The sequence below is a fragment of the Plasmodium cynomolgi genome, chromosome 2, assembly GCF_000321355.1.
Source record: "Plasmodium cynomolgi strain B DNA, chromosome 2, whole genome shotgun sequence".
NCBI lineage: Eukaryota > Apicomplexa > Aconoidasida > Haemosporida > Plasmodiidae > Plasmodium > Plasmodium cynomolgi.
Genome location: NC_020395.1, coordinates 579,900 through 603,353, shown reverse-complemented (window position 1 = coordinate 603,353; position 23,454 = coordinate 579,900). Strand labels below are relative to the sequence as shown.

General features: G+C 42.5%; 5 protein-coding genes across 5 annotated transcripts; 3 read left to right on the top strand and 2 right to left on the bottom strand.

Annotated features, from left to right (window-relative positions):
• Nucleotides 1-755: 755 nt before the first annotated feature.
• Nucleotides 756-2,000, top strand: PCYB_022340 (hypothetical protein; the record flags this gene model as incomplete). The annotated part of the gene is made up of 4 exons (XM_004220583.1): nt 756-892; nt 1,181-1,323; nt 1,450-1,610; nt 1,917-2,000. 4 exons carry the CDS (start codon nt 756-758, stop codon nt 1,998-2,000), a joined length of 525 nt encoding a protein of 174 aa, XP_004220631.1.
• A 43-nt stretch (nt 2,001-2,043) lies between these two features.
• On the bottom strand, nt 2,044-2,864 carry PCYB_022330 (hypothetical protein; the record flags this gene model as incomplete). The annotated part of the gene is made up of 2 exons (XM_004220582.1): nt 2,680-2,864; nt 2,044-2,314 (listed from the first exon to the last, which is right to left on the bottom strand). Coding segments are annotated over exons 1-2 (378 nt in total), but the record flags the coding sequence as incomplete, so codon positions are not given.
• Nucleotides 2,865-3,518: 654 nt separating this feature from the next.
• Nucleotides 3,519-4,184, top strand: PCYB_022320 (hypothetical protein; the record flags this gene model as incomplete). Its single annotated transcript, XM_004220581.1, has 1 exon — nt 3,519-4,184. The coding sequence occupies one exon, from the start codon at nt 3,519-3,521 to the stop codon at nt 4,182-4,184; it is 666 nt and encodes a 221-aa protein (XP_004220629.1).
• A 601-nt stretch (nt 4,185-4,785) lies between these two features.
• Nucleotides 4,786-6,696, bottom strand: PCYB_022310 (hypothetical protein; the record flags this gene model as incomplete). Its single annotated transcript, XM_004220580.1, has 3 exons — nt 4,786-5,977; nt 6,522-6,549; nt 6,633-6,696. The coding sequence occupies 3 exons, from the start codon at nt 6,694-6,696 to the stop codon at nt 4,786-4,788; spliced, it is 1,284 nt and encodes a 427-aa protein (XP_004220628.1).
• A 1,454-nt stretch (nt 6,697-8,150) lies between these two features.
• Nucleotides 8,151-23,250, top strand: PCYB_022300 (hypothetical protein; the record flags this gene model as incomplete). The annotated part of the gene is made up of 6 exons (XM_004220579.1): nt 8,151-8,403; nt 8,433-15,037; nt 15,088-16,845; nt 16,872-18,074; nt 18,145-20,060; nt 20,130-23,250. 2 exons carry the CDS (start codon nt 8,151-8,153, stop codon nt 15,035-15,037), a joined length of 6,858 nt encoding a protein of 2,285 aa, XP_004220627.1. The 3' UTR covers nt 15,088-16,845; nt 16,872-18,074; nt 18,145-20,060; nt 20,130-23,250.
• Between the last annotated feature and the right edge of the window lie 204 nt (nt 23,251-23,454).

Below are 23,454 nucleotides of genomic sequence, written 5' to 3'. Positions count from 1 at the left end.
TATAAATAGCAAAAATGAGTAATAGATAAAAATCGTGGGGCAGTACAAACATATGTACATGTGCGACGACCATTTTGTGGAAAAACTTTGACCAATTTTTTAGAGCAAGAAGAAAAAAAAAAAAAAAAAAGCCTATATTTTTTATCAGCAATAAAACAGGTTAAAGGTTAAGCCGTTCACGCATATTTGTACACATGGGCCTTACGTATGCAGTGAGGACCACCCATTTTTATATTCATACGTACACGCGTATAAACCTTTTGCCCGTTTATCCTCCCGTTCCGTCCACATACGCTCTGCGCCACGCAGGCGAAAGTACATATACCCAACGCAGGACTGCAAACGAGCGATGAGACCGGCTTATACCCACGCTCTGACGAAAAATCCCCATTCAAAAAAATAAGATCAAAAATAAAATAAAAAAATAAACACCCAAAAAGTAAAGGAAAAAACGAAAGGGCAAAATAACAGACTCAGGATTTCCCTCTTTGCAATATGGACGAAACGCAAGTAACATTCCCACTGATCGTTAAAAAAAAAAAAAAAGGGGATTAATGATACCTCACTGGAAGGGGGAATGTTCTGCGCAAAATGGAAGAGGCTACCAAGCAGATACATGCATTAACGCTGCGCTAGATTGGGTTGATTCGTACATGTGTCGATTTACATGTCTCTTTATGTTCCGCATTACGTACCGCCTTACGTGCCGGCGTACGTGCCTGCATATGTATATACACTCACAGGCGCATAGAACCATGCGCCCATTCTGCTGCGCACACGTGGCGCGCCCCGCTGTGCAGAGCGCCAGAATTGTAGACCTCTTTAATTTAAAGAAAAAGGACAAGGACTACGTCGACAAGCAGGACCTAATAGTAATACTGAAATCGCTTGGGTACGTCAAAAAATAATTTCATCATATCGGTTGAGGGCTGTCTCAATCATGTGCGTAGACGAGAGAACTTCCTATTTCTTTCAGTTAGATTGTCACTTCGTTGAGTTGTACGTACGTCGAGAGGTTCTTATCGTCCCAACGCACGTTCGCAAGGAGTAGCTCCCCCCCCCTTGGTGCCTTTTTTCGGAGAACAGATGGCTGCACAGTGATATGCACAGTGATATGCACACCTTAGGCCCTGCGCTTCTAACGGTTTTCCGCCCCCAAATGGCCGTCAACAACCCGCAGGTTTAAAATATGCTACGAAATATTCGAAGACAGCAAAAACTGCTACAGCTTTGAGGAGCTGAGCGATTACGTTCTCAAATTTGAGAGCAACTACTACGCGAAGGAGAAGGTGGAAAAGTGCATTAGCTTCTTGAACCCACAGAGTATACATGCCGCCCACGCCCCCTGCGTGCACATGCACAAACGTATATGTGTGTAGGTAGGTAGGTACACATATATATATGCATATGTGCATATTTGCTTGCCCGCATAACTGCCCCTCCCAATAGGCGAAACGATAAGCAAAAGTTCGCTAAAGACTCTCCTGTGTGAATATGGGAACAAGTTCACCGAAAGCGAGTTCAAAAAATTCTTAGTTGACGTTCCGGTAATGCCCACTTTGTCCTACCAATTTTACAAAATTTACAAAAAAATATTATTAAAGGAGATGGTAATTTTTTTCATTCTTCTATGTTAACAAAATAGGTGGACGCGCAGGGAAACATAAGCCACGCCGACTTGGTTCAAATGTAAGGCAAAGACAACACAATACGGAGGAAAGGGGTGCAAAGGCGGAGAAAAGGGATGCAAAGGCGGAGAAAAGGAATGCAAAGGCGGAGAAAAGGGATGCAAAGGCGGAGAAAAGGGATGCAAAAGCGGAGGAAGGGGGTGGAAATGCGGAGGAAAAAATGGGAGAGTAACCAGCGGCATGCCCAGACAGCTCTCCCACCACCGCTCCGCTTCACCAATTCTGCAGCTTATCCAACTACGTCGAGTACTGATCACCCTGCCCAACGAGGAGCAGCACCACCAAAGTGGGGAGCGAATGATGATCAGGTAAATTTTTCCCCAAATGTGCATTTCACCCTTTCTCTATATCCATCACGAACGGACAAGCTTTTCGTTATTATGCAAAATATCGATTAGCAACTTGAACGTGTCTTTTATTTCCTCCTCGTCTACGTTCTTCAAATACTCCGCTAGTTTTCCCACCTTCTGATTTTCCTTGTTCGAATAAAAATAAAAAAGTTTCAACAAATTTGTTGTGTCGATATCCATCAGATTATACAGAAGCTTTGCTTTCTCCCTATCCATGTTATTTATGTTACTGTTTAAGTAGTTGTTTATCAGCGTGTCTAGCTCGAGCATGCCGACCTGTAGCAAGGGAGGAGTGGGAAAATAAGTTCATACATAAGGAGGCACACGTGTATACATATGTTCACTACCTACACAGTTGTCCTATGTAGACTCTCTGGTGGAACTCCCTCCAGGAACAGAGTATTATACATCGTTAAGGCCACATTTGGGCTCGTGTGTGGGGGCTGTACACATTCCCGTCCCTATGCTATGTACACGCCTTATCCCACTCCATGCGCATTTAAATAAGGCTTGTAATTATTCCCCTTTTTTCACATTTTTCTTTCCACAGTTTGGCCCCTCCCCATTTTTGCACACCAAATGGCCATTTTTTTTTTTTTTTTTTTTTTTTTGGCAAACTATATGCCTATTCCTCAACTAACACTTTTAAATTTGCATCGTAGCTTTTTCTTCAAAATGGTGATATCCTCCTCGTTGATGCTCTTCTGGGTGGAGGAAAATTTCCTCAGAAGTCTCACAACGGAATTCATATGTGCTAGGCAAGGTACTCCTACTTTCGCGTTGTTATTCTGTGCTATACTATTCTGATTTGTTACCTTTGTTGTGCCTGCTTAAATGTGGTATATGATACAGAGCAGAGCATTCTTTATGCTTTTTTTTTTTTTTTTTTCCCTCGATGAAAGAAACGCTTTCTAAATGAACTTCACCTATACAGGGGTCACTACACAAATAATATTTCTCTTTCCTCGCCCCACTACGCAAACATACATTTGCAATCTCACCTTAGTCGCCACGCCTTATGCCATTTATCAAGTGTGTGAAAAAAAAAAATATATCCATTTTAACCGCTCCTTTGGAAAAATAAAACCCAAAACAAAAGCTAACATTTCGGGTGACAAATCATATAAACAAAGAGTTAAGAAATTTAGAAAAAAATGGGGAGCTAGCATTTGAATGGAAAAATTGAATGGGCTCACATGACATCTCCTCCAATTGGGACTCTAAGTTCACTTGCGGAAGAGGGCGAACGGAATGCGTGAGGGGAGTCGAGAGCCGGTAAGCAAAGGAGGGAAAGCAAAAGGTGCAGTTAATGATACATAATTCGACTGGCGAAGATTGGACCCTACGTCCCTATGTGGCATAGTACCCAGAGCAGTGGCCTTCATAGTTCTCATCGCAGCTCCCTCACTGCGTGCACCTTCGTGTGTTCCGTTGCATGACCCCCCGCTTTAGTCGCTAGCCTCGCCGCTCACCGACAAACATGGGGAAGGGCGCCGTGCACCCTAATGGCTCGAACTTCTGCAGGGCGCTAAAGTACAACATCGTGGACAAGATGAGAACACTGGTGGAGACCAACCTATACGACCGACCTCGGTGGCTGGAATGGGCAGAGAGAGCTCCCCCAATAGAAATACACAACATCAGCCTAAAGTCAAGGTACAACAATAACAAGTACATCGACTTGGTGAAATTTCTGCTAAAAAAATATCCTCATCTACGATTCCAAGACTGTTATGTGGAGGGAAATAACAATGTGAAGGGTTACGACTATTTCAGGAACGATCATATCATTACGCAGATGGCTACCCACCAGCTGTACTATATGAATAGAGGGTATGGCAAAAAGGCTGCCCTTGAAAAAGTGGAGAAGGAATTCTACAACAGAAGAATGGAACTGGAAAAAAAGCAAAAAATTAACATGTGCCTGTCGATTGATAAAAAAATCAAACCGCTTTACACCAATGGTTACGCTTATCTGTATGAAAAAATGGTAGACAATGAGAAGGCCCATCTGGGTCTTATCCTCAAGAGGCTTCGAACTATGAGGGAAAAATTGGAGAAGGAGCAGCGACAGGCTGGTGCCAACCCCCATATGGATAGTAGCAGCAAGAATGAGTCAAATGAGAAAAACGCCAAAGAGGATTAACCAAATGGACGTAGCACTCAGCCACCCATCCCCTGTGGAATTATCCTTTTCAAAATATTTGCACGTTGGAAAAGAAGCATTCCCTCCGACAAGACAAAATTAAGGAATAACCCGCGATAACTCAACAGATGTCCAAGAAGGGGACCATTCCTGCTCTCTTTTTTAGCGAATGCGAATGGGGCATTTTATAGAGAAAGGCCCAAACGAATTCATTTTTGTTTTCTTCCCCTTGGAAGAAGCCAACATAGACCATCTTAAGATCTTCGTGTGGACAAATTAGTTTATGTTTCCTCCCCTTGGCGTGTTAATGAGGTGAAGCTGGAGGTTCCCCCGCTTGCAGAGTTTCAGGCACTTTCGTTGGTCCGCAAAGCGGAGAACGGGAAAAGGGGGAGACCCGAACGGCATGGCGAGCACGCTTGTAGGCCCACAACTCCACCTCCTCCAGCGGTGCGATCCGATCCGAGGACGTGCCGGAGTGGCCGTTTTGATTACACTAAGTTTTGGATTAACTTAGTTGAACAGCAGATTGTCTTCCTTTTTTGTTATTTTTTTCGCCTTTTTTTTTTTTCCTCCCCCCCGATTGCTTCTGTTTCCCTGCGCGTCACCGCTTAAAGGTGAAGTAGACGTCTTCATTGAGGTGGTCGTACAGCACACTGTTATGAATATGCTCCTGTGTGTAGTCGGGCAGGTTTTCCAAATTCGAGCAGATGGAGGCTCCTATGAATTGGCGCAGGTTGGGGGATATCTTTGGAAAGAGAAAGTTGACTCTATTTTCCAAATCTTTTACGGATGTTTTTTTTTTCTCACTTAACGCGTGGAAAAGGGATTGAGCAATTTTCGAAACGATCCCTTTGATGTTACTGCATCCACCAACCAGCAGCACATTGTGGAAAGCAGAAAACTCAAACATGTGTAATTTAGACAGTATGGATGTGAACATAAAATTTATATTTTGCTCATAATTTTTCGTAAATAATATTTCGCAGGCCATCCACCTAGTATCTGCTTCTACGATAATTTCGTAATTTTGAAATTCATACAAGACAATTTTGTTACTGCACAATTTGGTTTCTTCATTTTTTAAATAAAAATATTTCATCTTCATATTTTCTATTTCATCATCTGGCATGCTGTCGATGACGTTTAATATTTCCTCCAGTGGGTATAAATCGAGGTAATAATTAACTAATCCCTGCGAGGTGTTTGTTTCTCCTTTTTCTCCCTCCGTGGCTTTTTCTTCATGAGGAATTGCCGCATAACCACCATCTGTATTCTGTGCATTGGTAAGGATGTCCCCATCACTAGCTTGTACAAGTGAAGCGCTTGAAGCTTCCCAATCGCGCAAGGTTCTCCTCCTCTGAGCCCTTCTCACATACTGCTCCTTCAATAACCTTTTAATTTCCATATTGATGTAAAACCCCCCATTGTCTACATACGTGTAATGGTGATATAATGGCATGCCATTCATTACGGGCAGCAACCGACAGCTTAAGTAACCCAAGTCGATCACCACACACGTGTTGCAGTTGCACAAGAAAAGCGGCGACACTAAGTCGTTTATGTACGAGATAGAGGTGTATTCATAATTTTCGATTAAACTTTTGCAAAGGGAATATTTAATTATCGTTGGGATGAACATGTTCAAAAGGACGATGACTTTTTTTGCCTTGTTATTCGTTTTTATTAACTTGCGAAAAATATGGAATGTAAACTCCTCGAAGAATTTGCTCCACAGCTTCTCGTCTTGGTGGAACTTGTACTCGTAGTGGTAGATCAGGCTCCCTTCGTGTTTGCTGCCCCCCGTGCGGGGGAGGCGGTGCTCCCGGCGAGCGCTGTTCAGACGTTGGTCCTGGTCAACACTGCCTTGGTTTGGGTCCTGATTAGTATCTTTCTCCTGTTGGTCCAGATTAGCACCTTTCTCGAGTTGGTCCTGGTTGGCATCTGTCTCCTGTTGGTCCTGATTAGCCCCTTTCTCCTGTTGGTCCTGATTAGCCCCTTTCTCCTGTTGGTCCTGATTAGCCCCTTTCTCGCCTTGGCCCTGGTTGGCATATTTCTCCCCTTGGGTCGTGCTATCCGCGCTCCCCTCTGTACAACCCCGCAAGGAAGTCGCTCCCCCCTTCGAAACGGTTCCCACTATGTCGTATACCCCCTTCTTATCCTCAGCATAATTGTGGAAACTTTCATTGTACCGAAAAAAATCGGGAGTCCTGTAAACTGACAGGGGTTTGTGCAGCCCTGAAAATCCCAGATAGGTGTATTTTCGCCCTATAAAAAGATGGAAAGCAAAATGTGCATAAGTAACTGTAGGTGAAGCGCTGCTGACGTGTCGGGGTACACCCTAACAGGGGCCTTAACACACGGCTCACTGCACAAAAAAAGGGGAGTAAAAAAAAAAAACTCGTTGTGAGACACTCCACAGGTGTATACACGCCAGTTGTTCTCCCTTACCTATTTGCAGCACATAATACTTGTAGTCATTTTCGCTGTCACTTTTTTTAAACCTCCCTTCCATCTTTCGGAAATGTTTGCCTAATTGCTCAATTGCTTGATTGCTTGATTGCTTGATTGCTTGCGTGTGTGTGTGGGGGGGGCGGCTTGTAATTTTGGTAGGCCCTGCTATGTGCCTATTACAAGCCTAAAAACAGAACGCGGTGTGTATATCTGTATGCATGCCTTCCGATGTTAACCTTTTCGCTTTTTTCGTTCCTTCTATATTTGTTTACTTCTTTTTTTTTTTTTTTTTTTCCGTTACACCTTTGTTCTCGTGAGTGGGGGGCGAAACGCACCAGGTCTATTTTCACACAATTGCCGTTACAATTAGGGGTGCACATGCACTTGCAATTTCAATTCGTAAATCCGCTAAAAATGTGCAACAAGGAGTATGCTTAAAAAAAAAAAAAAAAAACGAAAAGACTAATCGTTTCTTGCAAATCGAGGAGGGGAATATCATTCTCAATTTGCCCCTCCACCCTTTCCCAAGGAATAGAATTTTTTTTTCCCCACTTTTTAGCTAAAAATGCACTTTTTCTTTAGTTAAGCATACCCAGGGAGTGTAAACAATTTTGTTAACTCCCAACGTATCGAAGTATGCCAGTCGCTTATTGCGCTACTTCTCTGGAACCATTTACGCAATTTTTTTTTTTTTCCCCTTACGTTTTTGCGCGCTTTTTCGCGTTTTTTTTTTTTTTTGTTGGTAAGCCTTTTGCGCAAAACCTATCCTTTAATCCTTTCTTCTTGCCATCATTTCCATGATATTCTCCCTTTAATTTTCCCCACATATTTCTTACCTTCCAAATTGCACTTGGCATTTTTTCCCATTAATTTTTAAGAGCACAAGTTGGTTCTCTTCCCTTGGGATTTTCGACTTCTCTGTCAATTACGTGACTTTTTTTTTTTTTTTTTTCTTAATACTTGCCCCAGCAGAATGTCAAAAGAGGGGGCATATAAACTGTCACAGTGAAATGACACATCAGGTGACACATCCAATGGCAGAGCATGCGGCGCACCTAGCCGACGCATCGAAACGCCCATTGCTTCCCTGTGCGTGAACTCCCCCCCATTTTTAAATGCGCACATTTCTGGCTGTTAAGACAATGTCCTCATTGCACGTACACGCATCGTGTATCAGCATAAATATGCATACGCATATGGTGACCTGCCTTTTTTGTTCAAATTGTCAAAATTCTCTGCTACCCCCTCCTGTTCCGTTATAACGGTTTTTATTTCAGCTCATTTGTCCTATAAATAGCTTCCCATTCTTGTAGGCACGAAATCTTTGCCATTATGAGAGGCAAGATTTGATCCACAAGAAGGAATCTGCAAGGGGGGGGGTAACATGTACTACCTGCACAAGACGTGCAAGTAGAACCCTACACACTTCCCCTCGTTCTGCGGAATCCCCCCACCGTGCCGAGCTGAAAGCCCAAAAAAAAAAAAAAAAAAGGCACACCGAAAAGTGACCCTAAAATGGTGTACGCTATTATTATAAAAGATGGCGAGTCAAAGAAGATAGTTAGCAAAAGCAAACAACCCATTTGGGGGGGGAAAAAAAAAATCGAAAAAAAGAAAAGTACTAGTCTATGCAAAAAAGGGGCCGCGAACTCCAGTTACTGTTACAAGAATAATCAGTATTCCATATTAAACTATTTTGACGTCAAAAAAAAAAAAAAAAAGACGAACGGGATAAAGAAGAAAGTACACCCAATAAAAATGTCGACACGTATATAGACAATTTTTATAGCATTGAAGAATGCAAAAATGACTCGAATCAGAACGGACACATTTTGACGTACATAAAATGGATATGTGAAGAAAAAAAAAACGAAAAGGGAAATATAAAGGAACACATTTTAAAATTACTAACATTGCTAAAAAAGGAAGATATTTATTTGAAAAGGTACTTCCCGAAGGTGTACAATTTTGAGCAAAAAAGGAAACAAAAAGGAGATACAAGCAGAAAAACAAATTGTAAAGAAAAAATTTACGTTAATAATATTTACAATAGGAACGTCAAAAGGACCAAATTTTATTCCAATATAGTGAATGGTGCTTTATATGAATACAAGCTGACCTACTGCAAAGAAAACAGCCTAATGACATTTCACTATTACGATGGGATTAGGAAATCATTTAAGGTTTCCAGCGGTACCTTCTTTTACCTCATATCAGATGACAAGAGTGTGTTTCGGCGTAGTGCCCTTAACAATGAGGGGTCAGCTGAGCAGGACGCCCTACTCCCCCACAAGAACAACTACATCTACACGTTTGAGCGAAACTGCGAAAATAAGATAAACGTCCAAATAATAGACGTTTTAAGCAAAACGAGGAAGACAGAATTCTCCCTTGGGTATACCCCCCTCCGAGTATTTTACCACAATGACCATTTGTTTTTTGTAAATTCGTTAAGCTGTACCAACGGACGGAAGTACTTCACGTACTCCTTCTACAAGAACAACGTGAAGGAAAAAATTCGAGTGCTCTACTTGTCCGCGGTTCACCCGTTCTACTGCAGCAAAGACGTAGGCGGGAACGACTATCCCTTTTTCCGCAAGTGCAAATATTTTCACCGTGAGGAGGGGGTTTTTATGTGGACCGACCCGTTGTGGCAGGGTTCGTCGCACACCCCCACGGAGGCATTCCCAGCCGATTCATCCACATCTTCCACTTCTTCCACTTCGTCCACTTCTTCTGCATCTTCCACTACGTCCACTACCTCGACTTCATCCGATGGCCCCTCCTCGGTTCGGGAGGAGCCCTGCGAAACGCGGCTGAACCAAATCCCAAACATGAACATAATACACATCAACTCCAACGTGAACATCTGCATCGCGTTTGAAGAAAACACGGAGACGTACTTCTTCTTTTATATCCTCTACAATGTGGTAAAGTACAACAAGAAATACCTGAAGGATTATTTGAAGGAGGAGAAAATGGACAAGTTTCTCCCTTTCCAGCATTTCCTAAGCATCGAAAAAAAGCAGTTTTTTTACAAAAAAGAAACGTACAGAAACATAAATTTTAACACAGAAGCTTACAAACCACAACTTGTGATCACCACCGGAGGAAATAAAAGCATCCAAAGTAGAATTAAATTATGTGTCTACGATAATGCCAACAATTTGCTATTTCTTATCCCAATATATCACAAATACGTGAAGGATAAAATTAAGGTTGTCCCGAATGTGTTAAATTTCACTACGATTAACATGACAAGGGAGTTCTCCACCCTTAAGTACTACCCCTACAACATGTGTGCCTTCCTCAACAACCAAATGAACACAACCCATTTGGAGTGCAACCCGAGGGAACGAAATTTCGATCACACGATTGTTAACGTTTCTACTGGAGAAAAGAGGATCCACTATTTTAAAAAGCTGATAAAGCAAAAGAGGGACATACTAAAATGGAAAGATGGCGAAAGAGAGAAAAAGGATCCAAAAAAGAACACACAGGTAAATAGACTCATCCTAGATGTTAACAAAATGAACCACTTCATTATCATCCTGAACAAAGATGGAATGCTCTACCTACTCTCCGACGATGTCTACCTCTCAAGCATATACCTGTACAACAACACAGCGCAGATATATAACATACACAACTCAGATCTCTGTCATGTCACTGTTGATACGATCGACTTTGACAAGAAGAAGCTCCGCTTGAAATCATATAGAGTCCACATCGACATACTACCCAAAAACCCCACCCTCAAATTTGTCCTGTCCTTTTTCTACAACTATATATGCAAAAAGATTGCCACTCAGTTTTTTACCCTCTGCTTTTATGAGTGCAGAAGGGGGCAGCAGAACAAGGGCATTTTTCACTTTCTCAATATTGACATATACTTTATGGGTCACCACGATTTGGGGTACTCTCACCGGGGGGGGGCTTCCCCGAGCAGCGTCAAGGCGCAAAAGGAAAACGAGCAAAGCACAAACGGGGTAAGCGAACACGGGAAAAGTTCAAACGGGCGAAGTGTAAATCTGTGGAGTGCCCATTTGCAGAGCGGATACACCCAGACACAGAAATGCTTCCCCCACCCGAACCAACAGTTTGGTGCCCCCCCAATCGCGAAGGACACCTGGGTAAAGAACCAAACGGAGAAGTACGAAATGTTCAACAGAAACTTTTTCGAAGTGGAGAATCTGGCCCATATCGAGTTCAGCCGATTTGTATATCTGTTCATGCTTATCTGCGTAGAAGACTTAAAAATGTACAGAAGAATGGAAAAATATTTGTATCTTAAAAAAGGGAAGAACCTCATACCCACAGAGGAGTACATCGAATCGAAATTTAACTGCTTCAGGTTTGGACAAGCAGAGGAAAGTTCAAATAGTGAGGAGGATCATGGATCTTCTTCTAATTCCTGTGACAGTGACGATAAGGTGGAGAAGATAACACACGGAAGGTTCCTCCCACGTGGTGGCAAAATGGATAAAGGCGTGGACCTCCCCCCAGACAGCACCTCCAACAGCTACTACTCCGTTATTAACAATTTTATTACCTACCTACATGACAAGTACAAGCATATTTACCGCAATAGGTATCTCTTGTTAGCCTATCTACACTCCTACTATGACGAAATCAGCATGAGCGAGTTGGTGGAACAAAAAATCAAAGACGACATCGTATTTTTAATTCTTGTCCTGTCATACACGTTGAAGCTGTACAATTTTATGTTTCACTACATGAACAAGCTGAGTTCATGGCGGAAAAGAGATCTGCTTCCCTTTTACAAGCATGTATGTAGAAGGTACTGCAAGGAAGAATTGCTAAAACGGTGCATATATGATGTAACACGTCAGGAGTTCCCCCTAACGGTGCGAAAAAGCGATAGATGCTCTTCTCTCAAAATGGAGCAAAGGGGAGACCCCATTTGTGGAAAGACACAACGAATCCATTCCCCCCTTAGTAAAAACAGAGTGATAGAATTACAACAAAGCCACCAATTTGACAAATACACATTTTTAAACAATTACCTAAAGGGAAAATTCACCAAACTGAGTAGCATCCCAAACACAATGGAACTTCTTAGCCAAATTGCTAATTGCTACGATGCGGAGGAGGGGCATAGCCACTTGAACCATTTTTTGAATGCTACCTTCTTTCTTCAACATAATGAGAATCACACAAAGAAGCTCAAGCTCAAATATGAATATTACTTGAGGGAGGTGGAGCAACTTTTCAGGGTTCTCATGGAGGAGGAGGACAGGAGGAAGAGAAGGGGAAAACGGAGAAGAAGGAAGAAGAATATTAAGAAAGGGAAGTATAGCCAAAGTAGAATGACCCGTATAACCACAAGCGAGAGCCACGTAACAGACTGTTATGCAAACTTCCAGTCCTTCAAATCGTTAATCCTTCTTGACAATAAAATGAAATTTCTGTACTATTTTTCCCCCCTGTATTTTCCGCTAAAGAATTTGCTAATTGCCTCCCATTTGAGTCTACTCTATGGACAAAATTTGAAAAAAAAAATTATCAAAGATAACTTTCTTAGGAATGTTGTTAAGAACGAGTTGGATGTAATTTATGTACCCACCTTTCCAGTAAATTTTATGAAAAGCGCAGAAGAGAAGGGGTCTCAAGGAGGAAGAAACAGTTGTGTACATAATTCTACCCGCGGTGAAGTCCCCAAAGAGGAGGCAACATACGGAAGGAAGTCCACACACAGGAAGCAATCTAATTGTCGTAAAAGAGCAGTTATTCCATCCAAACAGGGAAAAAAAACACCCCGCAATGGAAATTCCTTTGAGAGATCTCACAGTAGTAGTGCCACGTCCAGCTGCGCGTTCTCACAGCACGCGAAGGAGAAACAGCAAAGCAGTGATCACCTCTACTTTTACCAAAACAAAATTCAGTTTCACACGTCCAACATAAAACACTTCGATTCGCTAAACATAGACGACATGAATCTCGTTAACATACTACTTAAGTGCGTCTTTTACGAAAATTTATATGCCCTGAACAGGTACTCCTATTTGCTGTATATCCACGTGCACAGTGCTAACCATGTATTGCGCAGTGGTTTGGGGGGAAGACATGTCCTGAGAGACGCGCTGTGGTGGGAGGGGCACAAGGCGAGAGACGAAAGAGAGGAATCACAGAAATGCTCGAAGACTGCACTCCTTCTAAGTAAAGATCGCCTACCCATGGAAATGATAAAACTCTTCGACTGTTACGAGACGTTCAACTTTAAGAATGCCAATTTTTACATCAGCATAAACAGGGAGGACCTCTACTTCAACAAATGCTTCGACTCCACAAATACAAGAGTGAAGAAAAATTTTTATCAAGTTTTAGATATTTTGAATAGGAGTTTCCACAGCGCTCTTCTGAGTGATGGTCCTCTCCATCGCTATGGTAAGCGCGCGTACGGTAAGGAGAAACACGACTCGCGCAGTGAGGAAAAACGGAAGAGAGCCCAGAGAGAGGATCAAGCGAACAACAGCTACGATAAAAAGAACCTAATTGTCCAGAAGAGCTACCTAAGCGAGTACAAAATATTGAAAGACTGTTGCTTTTTCTTCGATACATTTAAAATGGATCGAAATATCTCCTCGTGTTATTTTCCGCACAACAAAGATCCCGTACTCGTCTACCTGAATAATTTCCACAATTATTACTTCTCCAAATATTACAAGAAACGAAAGATACAGCTGTTGAAAGATAAGGAGGACGGCGTCGAGCAGGAGGAGGAGGAAGAAGAGGAGGAAGGACGTGCACAAAATAGGGACCTAATCGATTTGATAGACCTGGAAAACTCCTCAGACAGTTTAGAAAGCGCATATATTCACAAACACAAGTACAACAGGAAGAATGTAAATCAGCATTTAAAAAAAATAATCAAACTGGTCAATTTAGACAAATTAGAAGAGAAGAAAATACTTATCGACACCAAAATTAACGGAAATATTGACAAAGTTTTAGATTTAATGCACCTTTATTATACCCTAGAAAAATTTTACAAAATGAAATATATCTGCATGTTTAACATTAGCGAAATTAACTTCTTCGACATTATCAACTCGATTCATTACAAACCGGACATCAATTTTAACATAAAGTATAATTTGTATGTATATTTATTTGAGTACAGACAGAACCAAAGTCGCCTTAGCAATTTATCGATCCCTCCGACCGATAGCTTTTCCCTTAATGTACCATCTCGCGCCTATAGTAGGGATCCCGTGGATGGCTCCAACCGGCGCCCCAGCGCTACCTTTTACAACTACGCCAATTCGTTGAATGAAAATGGATTTCCTGTGAATAGCGGGCCGAGCAATGGGGAAAATCGCCTAGATGTGAACCTGACGAATCAGGCAACCGGGATGAATGGGAACAATGGGGTTAGTGGACCCCATCCCGTTGCTGTCCACAGAGCCTCTAACCCTGTCGCTGAGTCCCCAAGGAACAACGCCCTCGGAACGGGATACCCAAATGGCGCGCCCACTGCCAGCATTCCCCGTAGGAACAGCAACGTCCTAATCAGAGACAACTCCGAAAATGACATTCAAAATATTCATTTGCGCAACGCTGCTTCGTATCATTACACACGATTTGATAACAACCAGAACAACATTAACAGAAACGTTGGGAGCAACATGCGGTTTAACACTGACACCTTCAACGAACCATCCGAAGTCACCATGCTGAATAGGAGAATACGGGAATTTAATAGCTACTGGCACATGCGCACTAATGAGTTAAGGACAAATCATAATTTAAATTATCGAAGCTTGCTTAACACTTCGAGGAGCATGCAGCGTCAAGGCAGCAACTCGGGGAATCGCTTCAGTTACAATCAAAATAGGACCCCGGAAAGAAACACAGGGAATGCGATTTCTAGAAATTATGGTAACCGCTTAAATGTGCTACCTCTAAACAGTACAGTTGGTAACTACCGGGACGTGGGTAGAGCCAACTCGTACAATGTAAGTCGGAATGTGCCGACTAGCATGGAGGAGAGCCCACCCATTAGTCACTTCGAGAACAGCCCCCTGAATAGCCACCGAATGAATGGCATCCATGGGAGCAACCACAACGAGGGCGGCGCCCACGTCGGCCACAGCAGTCACAGCGGAAACAATAACGATTACGGAGGAAACAATAACGATTACGGTGGAAACAATAACGATTACGGTGGAAACAATAACGATTACGGTGGAAACAATAACGATTACGGTGGAAACAATAACGATTACGGCGGCAACAACGGACACAACGATAGCTCTGTGCACCTCGCGAGGGATAGCTCCTTTCTTCCCTTCAGTGCCGCGCACAGCAACAACGCGAATCAGAGAGATAAGCTGCACAATTTGAAATACTCTTTGAAAAAAAAAAAAAAAACAACATGAACAGAATCAAACTAAACGTGAATAGCCTGCTGAATTCTCTGAACGTCCACATGAAGACAGACAAAATCGAGAAAATCTTCATCCTAAATAAAAAGCTTAAAGAGTTACAGGCTTGCAAAAATGTATTACGCAATTTTAACACCGTGCCTATGAGGGAGCTAGCCAATAAAATAGGAGTTCAAGCATCTACACACACGGGAGACTTTTTCGATAACTTCCAATTTAACAATAGCACATCGCACAATGTATTGACACATAGAGAGTCGCTCAGAAACAACGAAATGGATAATAACCGGTCTGGTGTTCCAAATGAAGTACAAGATTCGACTAGCTCCTCCTCATACCAGGAAAGTGATTACAATAGCGACTTTAATAAAACTTGGGAAGTACCCGAATGTGTGGATTCACCCAAAAGTATGATCGATGTGGAAGGTGACGGAGAAAATGGGCGCCCGAATGGGGATCACCAACACGGTGGTCGAAGCGATGCTCCAGGAGACGACCCAATTAGGCGAGCCAATACAAACTCGAAAAAGCTTTACAATGACAGTTACAACCCCAATGGGAATGACTCCTCTAATGACGAGTTTTATTCGAGTAATTTTTTATACACGCCCAACAAAGCTGCTAACGAGACGATGGGCCAGGAGAAAATAAACGACATTTCTTTCGATAACATAAATCGCAGATATAGCTGCAACAGGTCCATTAACGACACGGAGACGAGGAGGGACAGCCAAATATCGTTTCTGTACTACGACAGAAGAAACAGCTTCATGCTGAATAGCCTGCCTAGGAGGGAAAGCAACGGATCGCTGCCGGTGCTCAATGAGGTCAGCTCGAATTTAAATGGGGAACCTGGAAGGCGTAGCAGCGGTGGGGAAGTTTACCGAGGCAATTATGGTGGGGAAGTTTACCGAGGTAATTATGACGGTGCAGTTGACCGAGGTAATTATGGCGGTGCAGTTGACCGAGGTAACTATGGCGATGCAGTTGACCGAGGTAACTATGGCGATGCAGTTGACCGAGGTAACTATGGCGGTGCAGTTGACCGAGGTAACTATGGCGGTGGAGATAACCGGCGGGGCGAGCGAGTGGCGCACAGCCGGCCGTCCATAAACTCCAGCAGGAGCGTGAGAAACAGTGCAGTGTCCAGCGTAATCCAGAGAGAACGAACCCACCAAGCGAACGATGCTATGTCCAGCTACAACAACACACCAATGGAGGAATACACAAACCTGTACGACGTAAACGATTTTAAAAATAGAAAAAAATTAAATAAAAAAATTGATTACTATGATTTCACATTTGACAAGGCCAAGTGCATTAAATACAATAATTTTGTGAATGGAAAAATCAGAAACGCATTCAAATTGCAATGCTCCCTATGCCAAACGATTTTGTACAAAAAATATGACGACATGCAAAAGAAGAAAAACACCGTCCTAGTAAACATTATAAATCATGAAAATTATTTATTTAAATTTCTGAATAAGAATTATAAATATTGTGGGATGTACTTTCTTGCGGGATTAATATACGGCTTAGGATTATTACAATTTTTTAAGAGTTTAAAAATTTCTCTATTTTTACAGTACATTTTGAAGTACAAAAATAGGTGCCTCTACATTTGTTCTATTTTGGGCATATCTCTATCGTTAATATCATCGAAGAATCGCGAGTTAACGTCTATATGTCTAAGTGCTCTGTTCAAAGAATTATATGACGGCAAGAAGAAACTGAATTTGGACAGTTTGCTTTTTCAATGTTTTAACGAACATGGGCAAAGGGACGATAACTACAAATTTGTTTTTTATAAAAAAAATTAAGCAAGACGGATAAGGTGGGCACGAAAATTGAGTACTTGAAAAAAGAGGGATGTGTGAAAAGGGGAACAGAATCTAGACACGCGTGTGTAGGGGACGATTCCAACTATTTTAATCTGCTCTATGCACATGACAACGAATTATCCGATGAAGACACTTCAACCGTTCCGATGACCAGTGACGATGCGTCGTCCCTTTCGTGCAACACCCTTGATCGAAATATAGGCAGTGGGATAGGGAACCCCCTGGGTGAATCCACCAGCTATCAGCACCACCGCGAGGGGCACGCGGAGGAGGGCATTTACAACGTAACGGGAGGAAGCACCGACGTGAATTATTACCCAAATGGGGATTCTAATGCAGACCCGGGGATGCTAATTCGGGCGGACACTCCGCAGAACGGGGACGCGGGGGTTAAGCAGGACGATCAAGAAGGAAGTTCAAAAGAGGACCATGACTGGGGTGGCAAGGAACATTACGATGGGGGTGCTAAACAGGACTACTCAGATAAGACATATAAACTGGACTACGACAAGGCGTACCCCCTGCATTACGACCTTACGGGTGGACAGTGCGAGAGAATGGAATACCTCAATGAGGGAGTTGACCCCGCGGAGGAGGGAACACCGCATTACACGTATCGCCCTAGCAAAGGTGACGACGTGGATCCATTCACTGATAAGTTCAGCGAGGAGTGGGAGGAGCGAAATGAATATATGCGTCAGTACATACGTGACCGATCGGGTAAAGAGGACGACGTGGAGGAGGACCCAAACGATGACGAGGATCAAAACGTACAGGATGGCATACGAGATTGCATAAGGGACGAAAAAAATGGCTGTCCAGATGATTACACTTTTGGGGATCTACTAGATGGTGACCCAGAAAATCGACCAGATAATATAGACGAAGTGTACTCCCTTATGAACTCCCCCATGTGCAATTCGATTTTCTCCGAAAATTCTCAAGAGAAAAAGAAAACCAAAAGGGTAGACCACAAATGGCAGAAAATGAAAAGCAGCAGTAGAAAGAAAAAAAAATCTTTAGACAACCTAGTCCTGAGTACGAACTTCCTTTGTCTAGGGTACCTCCACATGAATAGCAACAATAAATATTTGACAAGATACATTTTTAAACTGTTACAAAAGAGCAATCTGAGCAAGTTAAATTTATTGTGCATTTTCTGGTCTATAGGAAGTATCAATTTTTAAAAAAGGAAGCCTTTTCCACACCATAATAATTTCTTTACTATATTTTATAAACGCAAATGTACCGTATAAAATGCACAAAAACGATTTAACCTTTTCCATGAAAAGTTTACATTCAGATAATATGTCCTACGACATAATGCACATTATCATCTCATCTGCCGTAGCAGTTTCATTATCCTTTTTCAAAAGCAACAATATTCACGCCTTTAATATGATTTTTATGCCCTCCATAATGGACCACATATACTATTTTAATCAGTACGAAATTATGGTAAAATCTTTTGCGCGGAATATGATCATCTTCGACTTTGTGGATTTATCTCATGAATACATCCTGTCGAATATTCCTCCTTTCTTGAGGATTCTTCCTAACGATTGGAGTAGAAAGAAGAAGAGTAAGCTACCCTATATGTACTTGATTAACAAAAATGGAACCTTTAAGGATAAAGAACTGGAGAGAAAATTCATCGTCCTAAATGGGCACCTAAATTGGGGCCACGATTTTGTGCGTAACGAGATGAATAGGATGTACGAGGGTGGTCGCTATTTTCGTCTAACCAAGCAGAGCTTTGTACATTGCTACAGGGATAAGCTATCCCCGGGGGGCGCTCCCCTGAGGTATTATTTCCACGGCGGAGGTAGCGGCGTACACGGAGTAGACGCAGTAGATGGAGTAGACGGAGTAGACGGCGTGCATGGCGTACATGGCGCACATGGCGTACGTGGAGGAGGAACCCACGCTAGAAGCTATGACCGCGTCGACTGCCCAGGTGCATATGTCGCAGACACAAGTAGCGACCAACAGACCAACGCAGAGAAGCGCAATCACGAACACAGTTTGCTAAAAGATTACACCTTCGTCTATAACTGCGAAATGCTCAGGTACTACATCATCATGGGGGTGCTACAAGTCCTCAGCTTAAAATACCTTTCGACGCACCACGAGCATTTCAAGAAAATATGCTTCGAATATATCTCCTACTTTGAAAATATTAATAAAGGAATTTATGCCAAAAAGAAGTTGGAGAAGCTGTACAAAAAGGTAAACTATTTGGTCCAAAAGATTAAGGATAAGGTTAAGAGGGAGAACCTTGTGCAGGACCTCCTTCCAAGTGTACACGAAGTTATGCGCGAGACGAGTGGGAAGAAGTCCGAGGGAGGTGTGCCCACAAGTGGGGTGGTTCATCAGATGGGGGGGGGAAGTTTAAGCGGCAGGGAAACCGAAGTTAGGGTTAGCGACTCGATAAATGGGCAGCTATGGAGCGATGGTGGCGAAGATGACGATGATGATCACGATGGTGGCGGAGATGATGATGGCAATCACGATGGTGGCGAAGATGATGATGGCCGCTATACGGACCCCCGCCATAGCTGCGGAGAAGAGCGGCGGGGAGACCTGGATGACCAAATCAACAATCGCCTGCATGACCAAATCAACAGTCGCCTGCATGACCTCATTGCGCATCTGGAGTATGACGACTACTCCAGCGATTCCGAGGACGCAAAAAAGAAGATCGGTTCATCGCACTCCAGAAAAAGGAACGAAACGGATGGAAGAACGCAGAAAGAAGTGAAGCAAAGACAAAGCGCAGACTCGACAAACATCATGGGGGTCACATCCACCACCAAAAAAAACTCAGTGTACTCTCACATATACAAATTAATTTTGAAGTATGTTAAAAAGATAAAGAAAATGAAGAAATGCTTACACAATTGGTACTCTCCTGTGGAGGACGAAAATTACATAACCAGTCGATTGTTAGGAAAGAAGTATCATAATGAGGAGAACCACTTGTACAAAATAAAGGAGGAAGATGTGAACGATATAGTCAATTTGATTTATCAGTGCCTTTCCCTCGTCTTTGTCGGAAGTTGCGACAAAATATTGAATAAAAAAATAAAAAACAAAATAAACAACCTAGTCAACATCAGAGATAAAAACACGAATAATTTGTACTACTACTACTTAGGGTATATAAACCTAGGGTGTGGAAAATATGTTTTAAAAAGACACACAGATGTATCCACCTGTACACTCACCTTAATTCTGTTTAGCTTCTTTCACATCTATGATTTGTCATCCCATTTTATTATTCATCTGATCGAATTTATGTACGTTCTCCTAATTGACAAACGCTTTTTAAAAATTTACGATGTGACATCAAACCAATTTGTTAGCCTCCCCATCCAGTTAATCTACACGGAGAAAGTGAGCACCTACCATTTGAAAACAAATCGGGACAGTCACAAACAGGTGAGCAATAAAATCCAAAGAAACGCACTTAACAGAAACTTCTATTTGCACAAAACGAATTACACAAGTCTTAACAGAAAGGTAATCCTCTCACCCAGTGCTATCCCACACTTGGACATCGTAAATATTTCCATTTTGAATAATGAATACTATCACTTGAGCTTTTCCTGCTTCGATGCGAAGAGGACGAAAAGGAGCTTCTCGAGAGGTACCGTGGGGAGGGACCCACAAACAGATCCACACATATGCGAACGGAAGAGCGGAGAGCGCATCACACCTGGACACCCCTGCGACAAGAACAATATTGTGAGAAAAATAATCAAGCGGGGAATTCTCTTCGTTAAGAGGCGGGAATATAACAGCGTGCCGATCGACTATAAGCACTTGTTCGTGGCGGAGACACTTCGCAGCCTTTGTGAGGGGGGAGAAAAAATGGGTATGAAGGACATTCCCCCTGAAAAGTTCACCAGGAATAGCGACACATGTAGGGGCACTTCCCTTAGGGACACCACAAACCTTCGCGGAAGCAAGCAGACAAATGGAAGACATATCTGTAGCAGTGCGCTCTGGTTGGAGGAGCTTCACCCTATGAGCAAAGAGAACGCTCTCGTGATGAACCAAAAAGGATCCCTCCTGGAGACCACCGAACAGAAGAATATCCTTAGGAACACCTTGATGAGGCATAAAGACAGCCAAAGCAGCATAGCAAAATTTTTACTGGAAGTGCTAAAGTACTATGAGAAAATCCCGTTGGCATTTTCGGACGATGCAATGTTGCTATTTCAAACGAAGGGGAATTACATACATAAAAATATCAGCGAGCTACTAATGCTAAAGTATTACTTAAAATTGGACGGAGAGAGATCCTCCTCGGAAGAGACCCACCACGACGACCACTTGGTAGCAGAGGGAAAATTTGCAAAGCTCTTTCTACTCTTCAATGAGGAATTTAGTAAGAAATTTATCGAAATTGAAAAGTTTAATAAACAAAAGGGAAGTAAAAAGGTACACTTCTTTCCCCTAATCTATGCTGTAATTGTAGACTACTACGAGAGGAAGTGGTCCGCCCAGTGGGATAAAAAAATTTGGTCACTGCATTCAGAAGAACATAATAAAATAGTTGACACCCTTCGTAGCAATGTGAATAGCGCCTACTTGGAAGGAGACAATGAGGAGGATAGTAAAAACGACTTAATCACCACCCGTGCGATGTCATCTGTGCCCATCATTATAAACAATATCTACAACAACCAGCGCGCGCAAAACAACATATACACTCTTTACTACAAAAGTAGAGAGAAGAAGGAGAACATACTGGTCAGCGATATGAGTCACTTAAATCAGCTGAACCAACTGCTAGTCGAATATGCCCTCAAAAAGTTGAACCCCTTTGTGAAATACCAACTAGTGAAACAAGTGCAAAACAATTTCGATTACTTTCTGCTGGTCCAAAATTTACACATAGATCGAAGCGTCAATTATTTATATTTCCTGTCAGATGTGTATCATTCCTTCTACCCATTTTATCAATTCTTTTGTAAGTACTGGGAAGACCATTACTTTGGCACCTTGGTATCACCAAGAAGAGCAGAGAAGAAGTCAATTTGCGATTTGGAATTCTTCGATTATGTTGCCAATCCTGAGAGAGATACCAAAGTTGTAGTCTTAGGGGGGGGAGTGGACCAAAGGGGAGACCTACCTGCGTATTCGTTTCCAGAAAAATCGAGCAGCTCCTACTTTTTGCGCCCCCCCAAAAGGAATAAAAGGAAGGGGTATGGTGCGGGGGGAAGGGCCGAAAGGGGAGGCAGTGCTTTCAAGGTAAAGGTTACGTGGAAGGATGAAGCCGGGAAGGGCGTATCATGGAAGGATGAAGCGGGAAAGAACGCATCATGGAAGGGCGAAGCGGGGAAAAACACATCATGGAGGGACGAAGCGGGGAAGAACGAGGCTATATCTTCTAACGACACGTTTGACAAAGTGAAGGACCTGCTGAGCCTCAATTTTGACTATCTCAAAATCATGCAGGGGATCTACAAAAGGTCCAGCACAAGAATGAGCCTGATGAGTTACCTGCCCTTCTTTGGCACCGACTACCATTTTGTCTACTTCTTTGAAAATAACCTAAAGGTGATAAAAAGGATTTTCCAGCAGTATTATCACAAGGGCTACCCTCACAAAAGCATCCTTTTTAACAAAAGAAAAATTTCCACCAACGATTCGAGTAACGTAGTTAATTTATTTACACAATATTGTAACTTCCCCAATTATTTCTCCTTTTGGAATATCGTTTTATCTGAAAAGGAGGATAACTTCCTTTTCGTGCCTCAGAGTAGACACCTCTACGATCACAAGTATAATAGGTACATTCGCTCCGTTATTTCAAAAGCGGACCAGGTGTTGACCCACAACGATATGTTACAGGTCGAAACGATGGGGAAGAAGCACAAGCATACTTATGCAAAGGTACCAAATAGGAGCGCAGTTAAGTGTGGCCACTTCAACGCTTCTCGTGGGAATGTTTTTTCTTCACATGGTGCAGTCCCCCAAAATGGCGAAACTCCCCTTCATCGCAAAAGGAGATACATAAAAATAGCGCTCAAATGGATTGACAAACGTAACTCACCATCCGCTGGAAGAGTCAATACAGAAGAGAAGTACCACCCCTTTGTGATCCTCCAAAGAATAGCACACACGATTGAGAGGAACGCAAAAAATGAAGTCTGTCCTATTAGAAGAGCATTCATAGAAAATAAGCATGGAAAAGCATCCCTCAGTGCATACAACTTTTTCAAACACTGGATAAGCAGAAGTGAACACTTATCTAGCAAACTAGTTACGACGCATAATATTTCATTAAATTCTGCATGCATCAATTCTTTTTTCGCGGATATATTACTTTGTTTTTTTATTGGGAATTTATAACTCCGCTTTACCGAGTAGGCAGGAGACCCACTCGTTTTTTTGGTCCATGGTGCTCGTTCTGATTCATCCCCCAGGGTGAGCCCCAACATAATATGTGCACACACGAGCATGCACATCAACACACAGACAGTTGTGTGTGTTTGCTTTTTGCTTTTTTTTTTTTTTTTGTGCCCATAGAGCCGCCTCCCATTTCGGCTCTACCCC